At 45.0% G+C, this 14,272-nt stretch overlaps 1 protein-coding gene and 1 pseudogene across 1 annotated transcript in view; one reads left to right on the top strand and one right to left on the bottom strand.

Moving 5' to 3' along the window:
* The window catches only part of ATF7 (activating transcription factor 7), a 93,211-nt gene extending 79,858 nt beyond the window's left edge, over positions 1-13,353 (top strand). Inside the window, exons 6-12 of the mRNA XM_055003358.1 lie at positions 372-529; positions 1,400-1,499; positions 2,479-2,592; positions 3,455-3,607; positions 5,272-5,469; positions 7,404-7,512; positions 12,467-13,353. Of these exons, the coding sequence (XP_054859333.1) occupies positions 372-529; positions 1,400-1,499; positions 2,479-2,592; positions 3,455-3,607; positions 5,272-5,469; positions 7,404-7,512; positions 12,467-12,684 (1,050 nt within the window). The 3' untranslated portion in view covers positions 12,685-13,353. The remainder of the gene's footprint in view (positions 1-371; positions 530-1,399; positions 1,500-2,478; positions 2,593-3,454; positions 3,608-5,271; positions 5,470-7,403; positions 7,513-12,466) is intronic.
* Positions 3,166-3,284, bottom strand: LOC129346643 (5S ribosomal RNA; annotated as a pseudogene).
* Positions 13,354-14,272: the final 919 nt, after the last annotated feature.

Genomic DNA, 14,272 nt, shown 5'->3' with positions numbered 1-14,272 from the left:
CGTCACTAAACAGTAAAATATCCCAAAGTCACTAAAACTGTACACTTTCCCAAATGACAAAGGCCCGAGCAGATTGTCACAGGGCAAGGCTAAACTTAGCCAACCAAAACTTGAATTAATAGGACAGACTTTGGCAGATATCTCATGGACACCTGGTGGACATCCATTAAGGTGGGGAGCCCCATAAAAAGGATACATCCACAGGAAAAGGCCCTCTTCCCTGTTAGGAACTATATGTGAAGCTGAATTAGTCATTAATCTGTTTTGTGTATCCATTTTCCCGTTAAGATTTTTATTCATTGAGGAGGATCACACACAGTTATTTTCATGAAGCGATAATATCTGACTTTGAATATGTGCATGTTTCTCAGGAAAATGCTTCCAAGCCAGTTATCATTTCCACTCCTACTCCAACCATCGTGCGCCCTGGCTCACTGCCGCTGCACTTGGGGTATGATCCTCTACATCCCACTCTCCCTTCTCCAACTTCTGTCATCACCCAGGCTCCACCTTCCAACAGACAGCTTGGGTAAGTAACACTTTGCATATAAGTGTCTGGCAAGATGGGATCTTAACAAGTCTTAACTGGGCCTTCAGTTACTCATGGTCAGTAGTAGAGATGGGCACGAACCGAAATACGAACCAAAATTAAGCACGAACCAGGGCCGGTTCATGGTTCACGAACCAGCGGTTCTTCAGATCCCATTTCTGACGAACCGCCACAAACTTTAGGCTGGTTCGTTTTTTAGTTCGTCACTGCAGACAGCCTGGTGCCAGTCAGTCAGTTTCCTAAGCAGCAGGAGATGGACTTCCTGCAGACCTTCTGCTGGCCCGGAAGTGATGATTTTTTGACCTGGATGTGACGTTTTCACAAACCAAATAAACCGGTTCGCGAACCAGGGGCAGGTTCGTGAAAGTTCGTGGTTCGTGAAATTTGATGAACCACATGGTTTGGTTTTTTCCCGGTTCGTGCCCATCTCTAGTCAGTAGCTTTCTCTGCAGTGTCATTGTCTCTAGTCTTGCAGGTTACGGCGATTGTATATAAAAACTGCATAGGAGCAGTTATAGAAGAGTCAGACAGCCTTGCGTACCGTGTTTAAAACTTGAGCGGATGAAAGCAAGCTAGGAGCACCTGCTCTTCTGCAGCCCATATGCTCACAGACAAGGAAGCCAACGATCTGGCAGTTAAGGAGTTAGGTTAGGAAACTTGATGTTTCTCCTAACAGATATTTCTGCTCCTGCAAAGATGTCTAGCCTGTTCCATGAGTGGCTTAGCACAGGGAAGGCTCTGTGTACCGTACAGAATCACCTGCCCCTGGTAATGGGTGGACCAGGAATGTCTGATAACACCCGTTAGCTGAACTGAGGGCTGCGTGTGGTTTGTTTGTTTTTCTTCCAGATCTCCAACCAGCTCCGTACCGCTTGTCATGCAACTTGTGAACGGACAGACCATGCCTGTCCTTCCTGGCCCTCCTGTTCAGATGCCTTCTGTCATATCGGTAATAGAGGTTTCCAGCATGGCCGCATTTAATATAGGAAGGGACAGCTTTTCCCTTTGCAGAGCATATGTGGGCACTTTAATTTGCAAAACTGACATCTCTCTCTACCCCACTGTGTGAGATTAGCCTTGGCTGGAGGGGAGGAGGCAGAGGGACCCGTTGCCTGCAAGGTAGCAGTGCCTGCCAAACACATTGCAGGGCATTAAGGCTCAAAGCTGAAGCCTCCATCAGAGCAGATGGCTTTCGCTGTTGGTTCCAGGGCTGAGAACTGCGGGCTCTCTGATTAGCCAGCTCCATGCTGAAATCATTCAAGCTTGCAGAGAACATGTTGGCTTTTCCAAGCCAGAAAAAAACCTCTCTCCCTGGCCTCTTCAGGGCATGAAATGGTTATTTAGCTTTTATTTCTGCGTATGAATTTTCTCAGGATACGTGATTAACAAACTTGAGTACCTTCTGGTGCAGTCTGCATTGCTTCAGCTGCCGACTGTACCACGGGCAAATTCAGTGTCCATTTCTTCATGGGTGTACTGTTAATCCATTTAAGTGTTCCAGAAGATGCTGCCATGTGTTGGGGGAGTGGAGGCTATAAATTCTGCTAGACTAGTGGGTTAAGATAAATGTGGTTGTCTTGTGTTTGGACAGCTACAACCAAGGCATCTCAAAAATGGCTGCCTGAGAAAAGGGAAGAAAAAGTCAAAGCCATCTCTTTTGCCTCCAGTTTCTACCTTTTCAGAACTGCCGTTGATAGAGCTGTGACCTAAAGCTGCTATAATGCTGCTTTTTAAAGCACGGGAGCCTTGATTCTCAAATGCCTTATACCCTAGAAAACCTGTTCGGTCTTTAAGGTGCTACTGGACTCAGATCTTGCTATAACATACACAGTTCATCAGTAAAACATTTTCCCCCAAGGAGAGAGTTGTGTGAAGAGAATATCATAAAGATTGCCTCGCTTAAAACAAGGTTCCCTTTCTGCATGTAGCTCGCAAGGCCAATGTCTGTGGTGCCAAACATTCCTGGTATTCCGGGTCCTCCAATAGTCGGCAGTGGCTCCATCTCACCATCAGGACTTCCAATGCATTCAGAAGCTAAAATGGTGAGTTCCATTACATTACGTTAGCCACCTTAATGGCCCTTACGAGGACAGAAAAGTGGGGCGTACATTTCGTAAAACAAAATTAAAATAACAGTAGGCTCAGCAACCTGTGGGTGCGGGTTTGAGAAATGTGTTGGGGGAGAGAAAAAAAAACCCTTGCCCCATAAGCAAACTAACCTTATAGGAATGATCTTAATCTCTTGTCTGTTAAGTATTTCAGTATTTACCCCCAAACAATGAGAATTTTTTTTTTAGTACAAACAATTTTTTTTAGTACAATGAAAGCTTTGTCATTTGGCACTGGAAATGCCAGGAATTGAACTTGGGACCTTAAGAGCTTGGGACTCTGATCTGGAGGTTTGATTCCCCACTCCTCTGCTTGAAGCCAGCTGGGTGACCTTGGGTCAGTCACAGCTTCTCTTAGCCCCACCCACCTCACAGGGTGTTTTATTGTGAGGATAATAATAACATACTTTGCAAACCGCTCTGAGTGGGTGTTAAGTCATCCTGAAGGGTGGTATATAAATTGAATGTTGTTATTATTATTACCACTAAGCCTCAGCCCCTCCCCAAAGCATACAGCACCCAGTATTCCCAGGTGGTCTCCCACCCAAGTACTAACTAGGCCTGACCCTGCTTAGCTTCTGAGATTAGACAAAATCAGGCATGCTCAGGGCGGTATGGCCCTAGAAGACCCCATTACAAGTTCTTAAACTGAGGGCAGGTTTATTGTGTGCTCTTTGCAGCGGACTAAGAACTTCCACCCATCCTTAATTTAAAATAACTTCCAAAGCTAGTATCCCTGCTGGGAACACAGAAGAAACCATTGAGCCTCTGCGGAATGTTTTTCCTTCCATTACAGAGGCTGAAAGCCAGCCTGACACAAGGAGTTACTTCCTCCCTAAACGGCAGCAACATGATGGTAGGATCGGCAAGTACAATGGTGACATCTCGCCCCGAACAAGGTCAAATACTCATCCAGCACCCCGATGCACCTTCTCCAGCACAACCACAGGTCTGCTTGACGTGACAGTGCGTTTGAAGAAAGAGCTGCATAATTTAGGGGTGGGAGGGGGTATGCAAAAATCATTTGGAAGTCTTTTTTTGCTGCAGTTGTATCCTAGAGCACAGTGTGGCATTTGATACTGCGATAAGAATGCACAGCACAGGCAATGGTGTCCCTTCTGTCATACCATCTTCAGCTTTGTGGGGGAGAGAAGTTGTTTATTTCTAGTGAAGGTTTCCAGGCGTGAAGAAGAGTACAGCTCGGAATCTGTTCCTGTAACCCATCTAACAACACCTTACTCTGCCCCTCTGGCCTGTTCTTCCGTTTTTCCAAAAACACAGCGTCCAAATATTCAGATTCTGCAAACTGAAATTTTAAAAAGGCAAAATGTTATGTACACGTTTACTTATCTCACGCAGTTCTTCCCCGTTGCCATATCTGAGTTCTCTGGTTGCAGAATCTGGGCGGTTTGGACATTGTTCCTCCTGAGTCCTCTGAAATAGATATAGGAAGCCTTTTGCCCTGTATAGACTCCACTGCTTCTGTCACCATTTGCTACCAGACGTTTATCAGTTAGACGTTGTTGCCAGTAGAGACACCGTCTGGAATACAGAAGCAATATTTTGAGATCTTCTCCCTCTCTCCCTGTTTTAATTACTTGGGTTTAAACACCACCCCATTTTCTCCTGCCAAGACACCAACTGCCAGCTTTCCATCAAAATCGCCACCTGCTCTGTCAGCTAGACAGGCTTCCAAAAGTTTACTATCCATATGTGCCTGACAGTGAGTCCACGTAATTTAGAGGCTCAGTTAAGGTAAGAACCTGTAGATCTGTGCTTTTCTTGGCAGTTCATCTCCTTCTTTCAGAATAACACAATAGATCTGCGCTGGCCTTGCAGAATCCTAATCACAAGAGTGAATAGGATGTTGCTGGGAAGTGCTACTGATGGTTGAATATTTTTAATAGGTACGATCAAAGACAGCATATACGCAACTGATTTTTGAAAGTGTCATTCTACTGACAAAGCCTAACTGGTGCTAACTGGTTGCTGAGAGATGCACAAGATGAATGAATGAATGAATGTTAGGATTTATTGCACATAGCCAAAGGGTGTTTCAATCAGTCACAAAGAACAGAAATCATAAATAACATCACTAAAATGAAGTATTTATGTTAAAATATTTCGCCCTTCAGATACAGCTTTCAGTCATATTCTCTTGGCTGCCAGAGCAAACAACACTCAGTATAACACAAGCTAGATAGTATCTGAGAGAAGACAAACCAGCCTCTCTGTTTCCAAGGAGGAGTTTAAGCCCTTCAGAAGCGCTGCAAGAAATTTTATTCTAGATTCTGTGTAAAGTAGTTAAGACAGAATATGATTGGGGGGGGCAGTTTGGAGTAGTGGCTAAGAGCGCGGAACTCTAATCTGGAGAACCGGGTTTGATTCCTCACTCCTTCACTTGAAGCCAGCTGGGTGACCTTGGGTCGGTCACAGCTCTCTCAGAGCTCTCTCAGCCGCACCCACCTCACAGGGTGTTTTGTTGTGGGGATAATAATAACATACTCTATAAACCGCTCTGAGTGGATGTTAAGTCATCCTGAAGGGCGGTATATAAAGCAAATGTTGTTGTTGTTATTATTGCCTGTTTCTCCTTCTGCTGTTTAACCCTAGGTCTCCCCAGCTCAGCCCACACCTAGCACAGGCGGCAGACGGAGACGCACAATGGATGAAGATCCAGACGAACGCCGGCAACGTTTCTTGGAGAGGAACCGTGCTGCAGCCTCCCGCTGCCGTCAGAAACGGAAGCTCTGGGTATCTTCCTTGGAGAAGAAGGCCGAGGAGCTCACAACACAGAACATCCAGCTAAGCGTAAGCACGGCGCCAGTGTTCCCAGCAGCGATGGTTTATGTTGCAGGTGGTTCCACTTGACAAACGTTCCAGAGGGATAGCTGTGTCCATCTTTTAACGTGCCACAAGACTCCCTTTGTTGGTTGGTTGTTTTGCTGTAACGGATTTATTGTAGCATAAGCTTTCATGGAGTAGAGCCCTCCTCATCAGATACATGGATAAATGGACATAGAGGGGGGGGGGAATTGTAACCACTGTGGGTCAAAAGGCCAGTGAAAGGCAAGAGGTACCGTCCGGCATAAAAATACAATAAATAAACAATATATATTTCTTTGCATGCGATGCTTAGAAGTTTAAAAAATGGCCACATTGTCCCTTCAAAGCACCAGTAATGATGACAACACTCTCTGTTAAGTTCTCTTAATAGATGTAATCACCTGTAGTGTATGAAGAAACAGTGATACTTTTTGAGGCCGAATTCAACTTTCTGATTCATTTAAATTCATCAAATGCGTTGTTGAATCATGGGCAACTTGCAGATGAGCAGCAGAAGGTCCTAGGAGAATCAGTCTTATCCCACAGGTTTCTGAAAGTTGCCAGGCTTGTGGGTAGAGTGGCCTGATAGACAGAACAGGAGGTCGCTGTTGGCATGTAGCGGCCTATATTGTACTGGAAGATGAGCTGTATGGCTACTATTGGATCCTGACAGCGTGGCCCAAATGGGGGACCAGCTTGGCTTGTGAGTTTTGCTTTTGTTTCGCAGAGCCCAGTAGCTGCAGAGTTTGTCACTACACGGTAGCCTATTGTTGCTGTATAGTCCTTTTAGGTTAGAGGCTGAAGTAGACCTGATGTTTTTTTCCCTCTCCAGCGCCAGCAGTGGGACTCTTTGTCCCTTTCCTTTAAAATCACAGTCAAGAAACGGAGTAGAATGAGAATATATCCTTCTCCTCATAGAGTTTCTGTGCATTTCCCGAGGATGTCATTGCAGGCGTGAAGGCAGCTGCTTCTGTGGCCACTCAAAGTCCCTCTTCTTAAAAGAATTCCCTGTGTGCGTTGACTTAAATTTCCTCATCCTTTTTTTAAAGGGAGTTAAACTTTGGAATGCTTCCCGCAGACCCGCTGTGGCAGAGTTACAAGTCCAAGCAGGTTCTGCTCATTTGTTTTAACAGGCCGTGGCCCGTAACCCCTGCTGGTTACCTCTCCTGCTTGTTAGAAGCTAAGAATAGCAGGAGGCATTTTTGGACCCTTCCCAGCTGGTACAGTGACTCTTCAGTGGCTGCATTCGACATCCCCTTACGTTGCTTTTCCTCTGCCGCATGGCTTAAGTGAATTTTGACCTTCACTGTATTTCAGCGAGAAATATATTTGAATCCTAAATCTTCCACCAAGCCATGGGAGGCACTTAATTTTCAATGCATCTGTCCAATGGGCTGAAGTACTGTTGTTCTTATTATCACTTCCAAAATTTATATCCCGCCTTTCTTCCCAATAAGGACCACAAAGGCAGCTAAGAATTTAAAACAAAAGTATTATAAATAAAAGCACATGTAGATAACAAGTACGTTTGAAAATCGAGGGCATTTTTGTACTTCATTTTTTTCCCTTCCAGCATAATTTAATTACATAAAAATCCCATCCGTTTTGTTTTTGGAGCTTGACCCTTGTCATTAAAAGTCAGCCGAGATAAAATGTCAGTGGCTCAAAGCTTCATCTAAGTGTTAAGTCATCGTGATCAGAACAGTTTAAATACCAGAGAGAGAGAGAGAGAGAGAGAGAGAGAAATGAAGCCTTCAGTAACCTGTAAAAGTCTTTCGGGCAGGCAGTCACCTGCAATCCACAGAGCCTCAGCTATGTGCATCAGTTGTCATTTGGCCCGTTCCAAATGCTTCCTCTGTCTGAAACAGAACTGGATGTGCAAACACATGCAGGAAAAGTAAATGTTTCCTTCCCCACAGAATGAAGTTACGCTATTAAGGAACGAAGTTGCTCAACTCAAACAGCTACTGTTGGCTCACAAGGACTGCCCAGTCACCGCATTACAGAAGAAAACACAAGGTTATCTCGGTAAGGTGCAGACTTTGAACATAACGTGCAAAGGGGTCAAGGTGGCTAAAGCTTGTCAATCTTGAATCTAAGTATTGCATGAGATAGGATTTTAGAGTAATTGAGCACTCATGTAAGTCCCATGATGACTGTATTGGATGGATATCCGTTTACCTTAGAACATAGCTCTGGTGGTAGCTGCTAAGAGTATCTGCTGGGAAAGTCCCTGATTCGAATCTTGTCTCTGCCATGAATTCACACCGTGGCCCCAGGCCAGCCACTGTCTTTTCAGCCTAAGCCCCATTCACTTCCAGCAATACACGGATAAAAATGCCGCCTTACTTTTATAGGCTTGTTCTAAAGATTACTGTGTGTCCCTGTGTATGAAATAAGCGTTTCTGTAAAGTCCTATACATATCCCTGGGCTGGGGTCCACGCAACACTTCCACTCACACAAAAGCTGTTGCACAAGCAGAAGCGCATAATCCTCAGAAGTAGTCTTAGTGGTGAGTCAGCGACGTATTTGCACAAAACATAGTGCAAGGTGTATTTCAGCCACTTCTCTCTCAGTGACCTCTTTTGATCAGATCATATCACATATCCAAACTGAGCTGTGATGACTGCATTAAACAGCTTTTTGATTTTTGTACACAGTAACACTGATTGTAGATGGGGAAAAAAAATCAACCCTTTATCTTACAGTAGCTCTTGCACAATTTTATATGCAAGTGGGACTAAGTTAAATAAAACTTCTTCTACAATAGAATAGCAGGATCCAACCCACCATTGCCATCTGTAGATATTTACCTTGTAACATTCCTCAGCACAACGTGTTAGATCCTGCAAGTCCTTTCCCCTAACATATCCACGTTCCTCTGGCACAAGGAGCTTTCCCTTCATGGTTTGAGGTTCTTCAGCTGAATCCATTAGTGAAATAGATGTTCGACATCCAACCTAAAAGTGCACCTGTGACCAGTGCAGACTAGAGATGGGCACGAACCGGGGAAATGACAGTTTGTTGCAGTTCATTGTGTTTCACGAACTGGCATGAAATTGCCGGGTTCATGAACCAGTTCGTTTGGTTCGTGAATACCTCACTTCCAGGGCAGCAGAAGGTCTGCAGAAAGCCCATCCTCGTTGCCTAGGAAACTGATTGATCAGCACCAGGCTGCCTGCAGTGACGAACCTGAAAAACAAACCAAATGAACCTGCCTAAACATCGTAGCGGCTCGTCGCGGTTCATCAAAAATGTGCCCCGACAAACCGCCGGTTCATGAACACCCCGCCCCCCCAAAAAAGCCCGGTTCGTGACGAGCTTTGGTTCATATTTCTGTTGGTGCTCATCTCTCGTGCAAACCCTTTGCTGCACTGGCATCTGGGATTGGGTTTGAGACCTAAACTCCTACTTGACCCTGCTAACAAAGGTCGTCATATAATATTTCTTTTCCAGTGATCAAAAGTGTTTTGTATCTGCAAAACCGTACCATGTGCAAATACGTATTTCCTCACCGTACTTGACTCCCAGGTACATATGTCAGAAAACCAAACCTGATCAGTCCCCTCTGCCACGTGGGGACAACTGTGTGTGCTGCTGCATACAACGGAAGGTGATCTCATTGGTCTGAGCAATTGGAAAGAATCGTGCGGGCTCATCTTTCAGTGATATATTGGGATGTAAACACAGGCCAACGCTACCCTTACTCCCAGAACGCTAGAATTCTTGAGCCACCTGCGTGATGCTGCCTTGCTCATTTCCTTCAAACCCCTCCTCCTCGCAAACTCTTTTTTTCTCTGTGAAGTCTTTGGCACAACACACCTCTTCCCTACCAAAACTGAGCAAAAGCATATGTGATTGGAACAAGCACCCACTCTTCTCCTTATCCTCCCCTCCCTTAGTTGCTCTCCTGCTCATGGGAGATCTCATCTCATCCTCTGCAGGGCATGCATTAATGGTGCTACGCAGCCATGCTGTACAGTTTGCTCAGAGCAAAACTGCTTATGGGACGGCATACGTTTTCGGTTTCAATATGGGTAGAAAAATGGTAGTAGTCCTGGACGATGCAGTGCCAACATGCTGTAATGGATGGAGTGCCGGAACAGAATCTGGGAGACCCGAGTTCAGATCTCCACTCTTCCAGGGAAGCTTGCTTGAGTGGCCTTGAGCCGGTCACGCATTCTTTCAACCGAGCTTACTTTACAGGATTGTTAGCATAAAATGGAGGCAAGAGGGAGAATGCCGGCTCCTTTGTATCTCCACTGAGGAGAAAAGCGAGATATAAATGAAACTAAATAAATCTGTCCCCCTCCTCTGCTCTCGCATCCATGTATTTGCTGTTATGCCATTCGTGGTATGTGTAAAAATTTCCACCCATCTGGTTTGTCCTGGCAGCATGTTTTTTATAGCACATCCCTTCCCAAGGAGCTGGGCGACGCTAAGTTACTTAAAAACGCTGTCTAGAAGAGTCTTTACACGTACTAGAGTGGCATGTAAGTAACCACAGAGGCTGCAGCATCCTTTGCCAGAGACATGTACATGTTCAACGGCACCTTGTGCTCTGTCCTCACGGCAAGACCCAAAAGTGCTTTGTTGCTAGCAAGTCATTGGAGGCCTCCGGACTGTTCCATGGGGTTAGGTCTGAAAGTGGGGAGAGCAAAAACAGGGTTCGCATCGGAATGGGTTTACAGCTCAAACATAAGCTGCTGTCTTCCCATTTTCTAGAAATAGCAGCAATTTGAAGGAAAGCACAGGACAGCTGCCGGGACAGCCAAGACTCCCTCTTCTTCCTCATCTCCCATTCCTCTAATTTAAATTGTTGCTCTCCCTTTATCATAACCACCCTGCCCTGCCCTATTCTCAGCTCGGGTCTCCCACATCTCAGTTCTGTTAGTAAGATCTGAAATCTGTGTGATCCTTTTGTACTCGGGACCGGCTGTTTCCTTTCATCTCATAATACTGCAGGGTAGCTGTTAGAGACGCCAAAAAAAAAATATCCCCGAAGAACCGGAAGGATCATTCATGTTGCAGGTGGCATTACTGTTGTGAGTGTTCGGATACGTCAGTTGCATGTAATGAACACAAGTACGCGCTTTACGGAGCTCTCGGCATTTGCAGTTTCTTTTGATTCACGACAGCGACTTGCAGTGTGAGAAATGGGGCAATGAAACCGAATCTCCTCCCTCTCGGCTCCTCCAAACGCTGTTCCTTTGTGCACAATGCAGAAAGGCATATTTCCCCCGCTCTTAACTTTGGGGGTTTATGTATCACGCTGCTAGTCCTTGAGCCTGCTAGCGGCAGTAGTAGAAATTGGTTTTAACGTCTGAAAAATAAAGAGATTCTTCCTTTTCTCTGAGTGAGGAATTGTGTGTGTGTGCATGCGCGCGCACACACAGAGAGACTTTTATGTTGTTATTACGGAGATTTGTGACTGAACAATTTTTTAAACCAAAAATGCCAGAGCTCATGGATGGAATTACAGGTTCTTCATTCGCAGTTGGGTTGTTTTATTTATAATACCTTGTAAATCATTTGCCAGGGGCAGGGGGGTGTGAAGGGGAAAGAGTGATGTCAGGGTGTCTCATTCTGTAAGGAGAGAATGACGAACACGGTTGTCGCCGTCTACCATGCTAGAGGATTCCCCCCCCCCCCCAAAGTTGTTTCTAAAAAGCTAAGCCAGAGATTCACTTACAATTTGGAGGGGAATAGTACAATATGACTTTTGAGTATTGGTTCAAAATAGAACTATAACATTATCTTTTTTTCAAAGCTGGGCTTTTTCATCTTGGTTTTTGGTTGCACGTGTGCGTTCTTGAAGTAAAACAAAGACTCAGTAGTAGTTTTGCTGTTGATTGTGATTGTGTTATTAAGGAAGCGTTTTCTCCCGCTTGCGTTTTCTGATGTATCCCATGAATAAGTTGCTGCTTATAACATCAGATCCCCAGTGGAGTAGTCAATCCGTACTCCCACTTACAGGTCAGTTCTAGCATAAGTACGTTTCTCTTTAGAAAGAAGCACATTTCCGCACCACACGTTCTGGACAACGTCTGATCAAATACCACATTATTCTGCAGGCTGAATAAGGTCCAGTCTTCCTCTTGAAGCAGATTTCAGATTTGCCCGTTGATGGGAACCACATTTCAAGCAACAAAACAGCCTGCCAGTTAAGGCAAGCTGTTTCACCCGAGTCCGCTGGCGTCCTCTCATTAATAGATCTGTTCACGAGTATTCCACAGGTCCAATTCCACACCCATAAAGAGCAGCCATGGATTCCAGAACCATCAGAAAAGCAGTCTCCAGGCTGCTGAAGTTTGAGAATTGCTGTTCTGGAAGATTGTACCCAAACTGTTGGTCTAGATGAGTTTAATTAAACAATATCAAAGCATACCATGTTTTAGGTCAAGTCAGCAGCTGGGGGAGCTCCTTTTAAAGAAAAAATTGTAAAGAATTTGTTGTTTGGGGTTCATCTAAAATTGCAGGAGCTTTACAAAGATAAAACACGGTCTGCTTTCATGGTTGACTTCCTGCGTGAGTCGAGAAAAAAATGAATTGATGATTTGTGGATTTGATTTCTAAGAAGATAAACTTGGGAAAAATAAACAGAAGGGGCGCAATATTGGATAGGTAAATTTTAGAGGTATTAAAACTACAAGTATAATGTGTGTAAAGATAAAATAGGTGTTGTAGAGGAAAATGGAAAATGAAATATGTATTATTTTTCTTTGTTTTTCTTTTAATTTCATTTTTTTCTCTTTTTTTCTCTTTCTTTTATTCCCTTTTTGTTAAAAAACATCTTTTCTCTGCCCCTTTATTGGGCTTTTAATCTTATTAATAATTTAAAAAAAAAAATTAAAAGTTGCAGGAGAATATGTGTGGTGGGAGGGAACAGAACGCTTGCCTAGGAATCACGACCTGTAGAATTCTACCATGTTAGCGTATGGTGGGCAGCCTTCTGACTCTGACTTCTTTTCTTTCTTTCAGAAAGCCCGAAGGAGAGCTCCGAGCCTACAGGTTCCCCAGCTCCCGTCATCCAGCACAGTTCACTGACCACCTCCTCCAACGGGCTGAACGTCCGCTCTGCAGCCGAAGCCGTCGCCACTTCGGTGCTCACTCAGATGGCAAGCCAAAGGACAGAACTGAACGTGCCGCTGCAGCCGCACGTCATTATGGCTCCCCAGTCCCAGTCTGCTGGCAGATGATGTCTCAAATCATGCGACATAGAACTAACCATTAAGAACTTGCAGCCGGAGAGACTGGTCATAACTAAGCCCCTCGATCAATATGGGGTGGATACCATTTTGTTTTTGTTTTTTTTGCTTTTGTTTTTTTGTTAAAGTGAGTTACGGGCAGCTATGGAGCTTCTAACGCAACATATCCCATGCAGGTCCCCCAAGCTGGGGGGGATCTGGCCCCCAAGCTGTTGTCACATGACCATCTGTTTCTAAAGGATGGCTTCGGACTGAGCAACGTCACCTTCCTTCAGGGAGGATCCGTCGGGTAGAATCCAGAGTGCTCAGTGTCGTCTTAAACGGTTATGGTTCAAGTATAAGTTATGTCAACACTAAGCCTCCCTTAGCTTAGTTACTCGTGGTGCTTTCTTGAGTTGGCCCCCTAAAGCAAAGCAAAACGAAAGCCTTTTGGAGAGGCTGCGAATTTTTTGCTGGTGCTGTCCGTTTTAATTTTTTTTTTTTGGCATCCCACCGCTTTCAGCCCTCTCTGGTGTGTCCGTCGCCGCTGTAGCTGGCCTTCAGTTCTGCACTTTTACACAGGACTCCATGGCTCTGAAGGTGGTAAGCGCCATGTTTGTGTGGGTTTGATCTCCTCTTCTAATTTCTTACCCCCTCGCCTCCCCAAAAAAAAAAAGTTCTCCAAATTATTTTGCGAACCAAGTAAGAGATTTCATCTTTAGCTGCTGCAATATGTGGGTGTTTGCAGTGGCTGTGGTAAAAATGGCAAACCTTTTGCATGTGTCTCTGATTGCATCGCCTGTAGCAATGCATGTTATCAGGGCTGAGTGTGTTCTCCTTCCTTGATCGCCCTTTGTCTGGCACCGCATCCTGAGAACCGCTGCTTTCTTCAATAAAGGCTCTAGTCCTTGTGGCTAGGGAGCTCTCCCAGATGCAAGAGGAGGAGGAGGGGTGAGCAGTATTTCCGGTGGGGAGAGGATAGACCTAGAGCATCCTGCAGAGTTCCTTGCACCCCACACCCAGCAGGCTGCAAAATTTGTGTGTATGTGCTCAGTTGCATGCATTATGTGCAGAATATAAAGCATCCTACTCAGAACATTGCCTTGGCCAGGCACCTGGCTACTGTGCTTACGGCTCATACAAATTTGAGCCGAGACGATACGGAAACTGGTTTGCTGCAAAAAGCCTCTCTGTGAGTCACGGATCTGAAAGGCCTTTGAAACCCCTTTTTAAAACCCTGCACATTTCAAGGAATCATCAGTCACATCGAGCCCAATGAATTTATCGAGACGGTGGCCTTAAATCACAGACTGTCTGTTTCCCAGGACAAGAGGCTCGGACAATCCTTCCCTCTTATCTCGTTTCTTCCTTTCTAGTGTTTCTCTTGCCTATTTTCCCATGTACCCCTTTCAGAACAAAACTAGGATGCTCAGAGCTTCGGTGTCTCAAGGGAGGTTTAAAAACAACCTTGACATTTTAAAAGGCATTTGGAATTGTTGCTTCTTATTGCCAAAGCCTCTGTGTGTGTGTGTGTGTCCTTAAGGTATGTCTTGCCCTCTTCCTTGCTGGGTTAGTGTGCTGGCTTTTCAGCTTGAATCTC

Source organism: Eublepharis macularius, chromosome 19 (genome assembly GCF_028583425.1).
Source record: "Eublepharis macularius isolate TG4126 chromosome 19, MPM_Emac_v1.0, whole genome shotgun sequence".
Lineage (NCBI taxonomy): Eukaryota > Metazoa > Chordata > Lepidosauria > Squamata > Eublepharidae > Eublepharis > Eublepharis macularius.
This window is presented reverse-complemented; position numbering and strand designations above follow the sequence as displayed.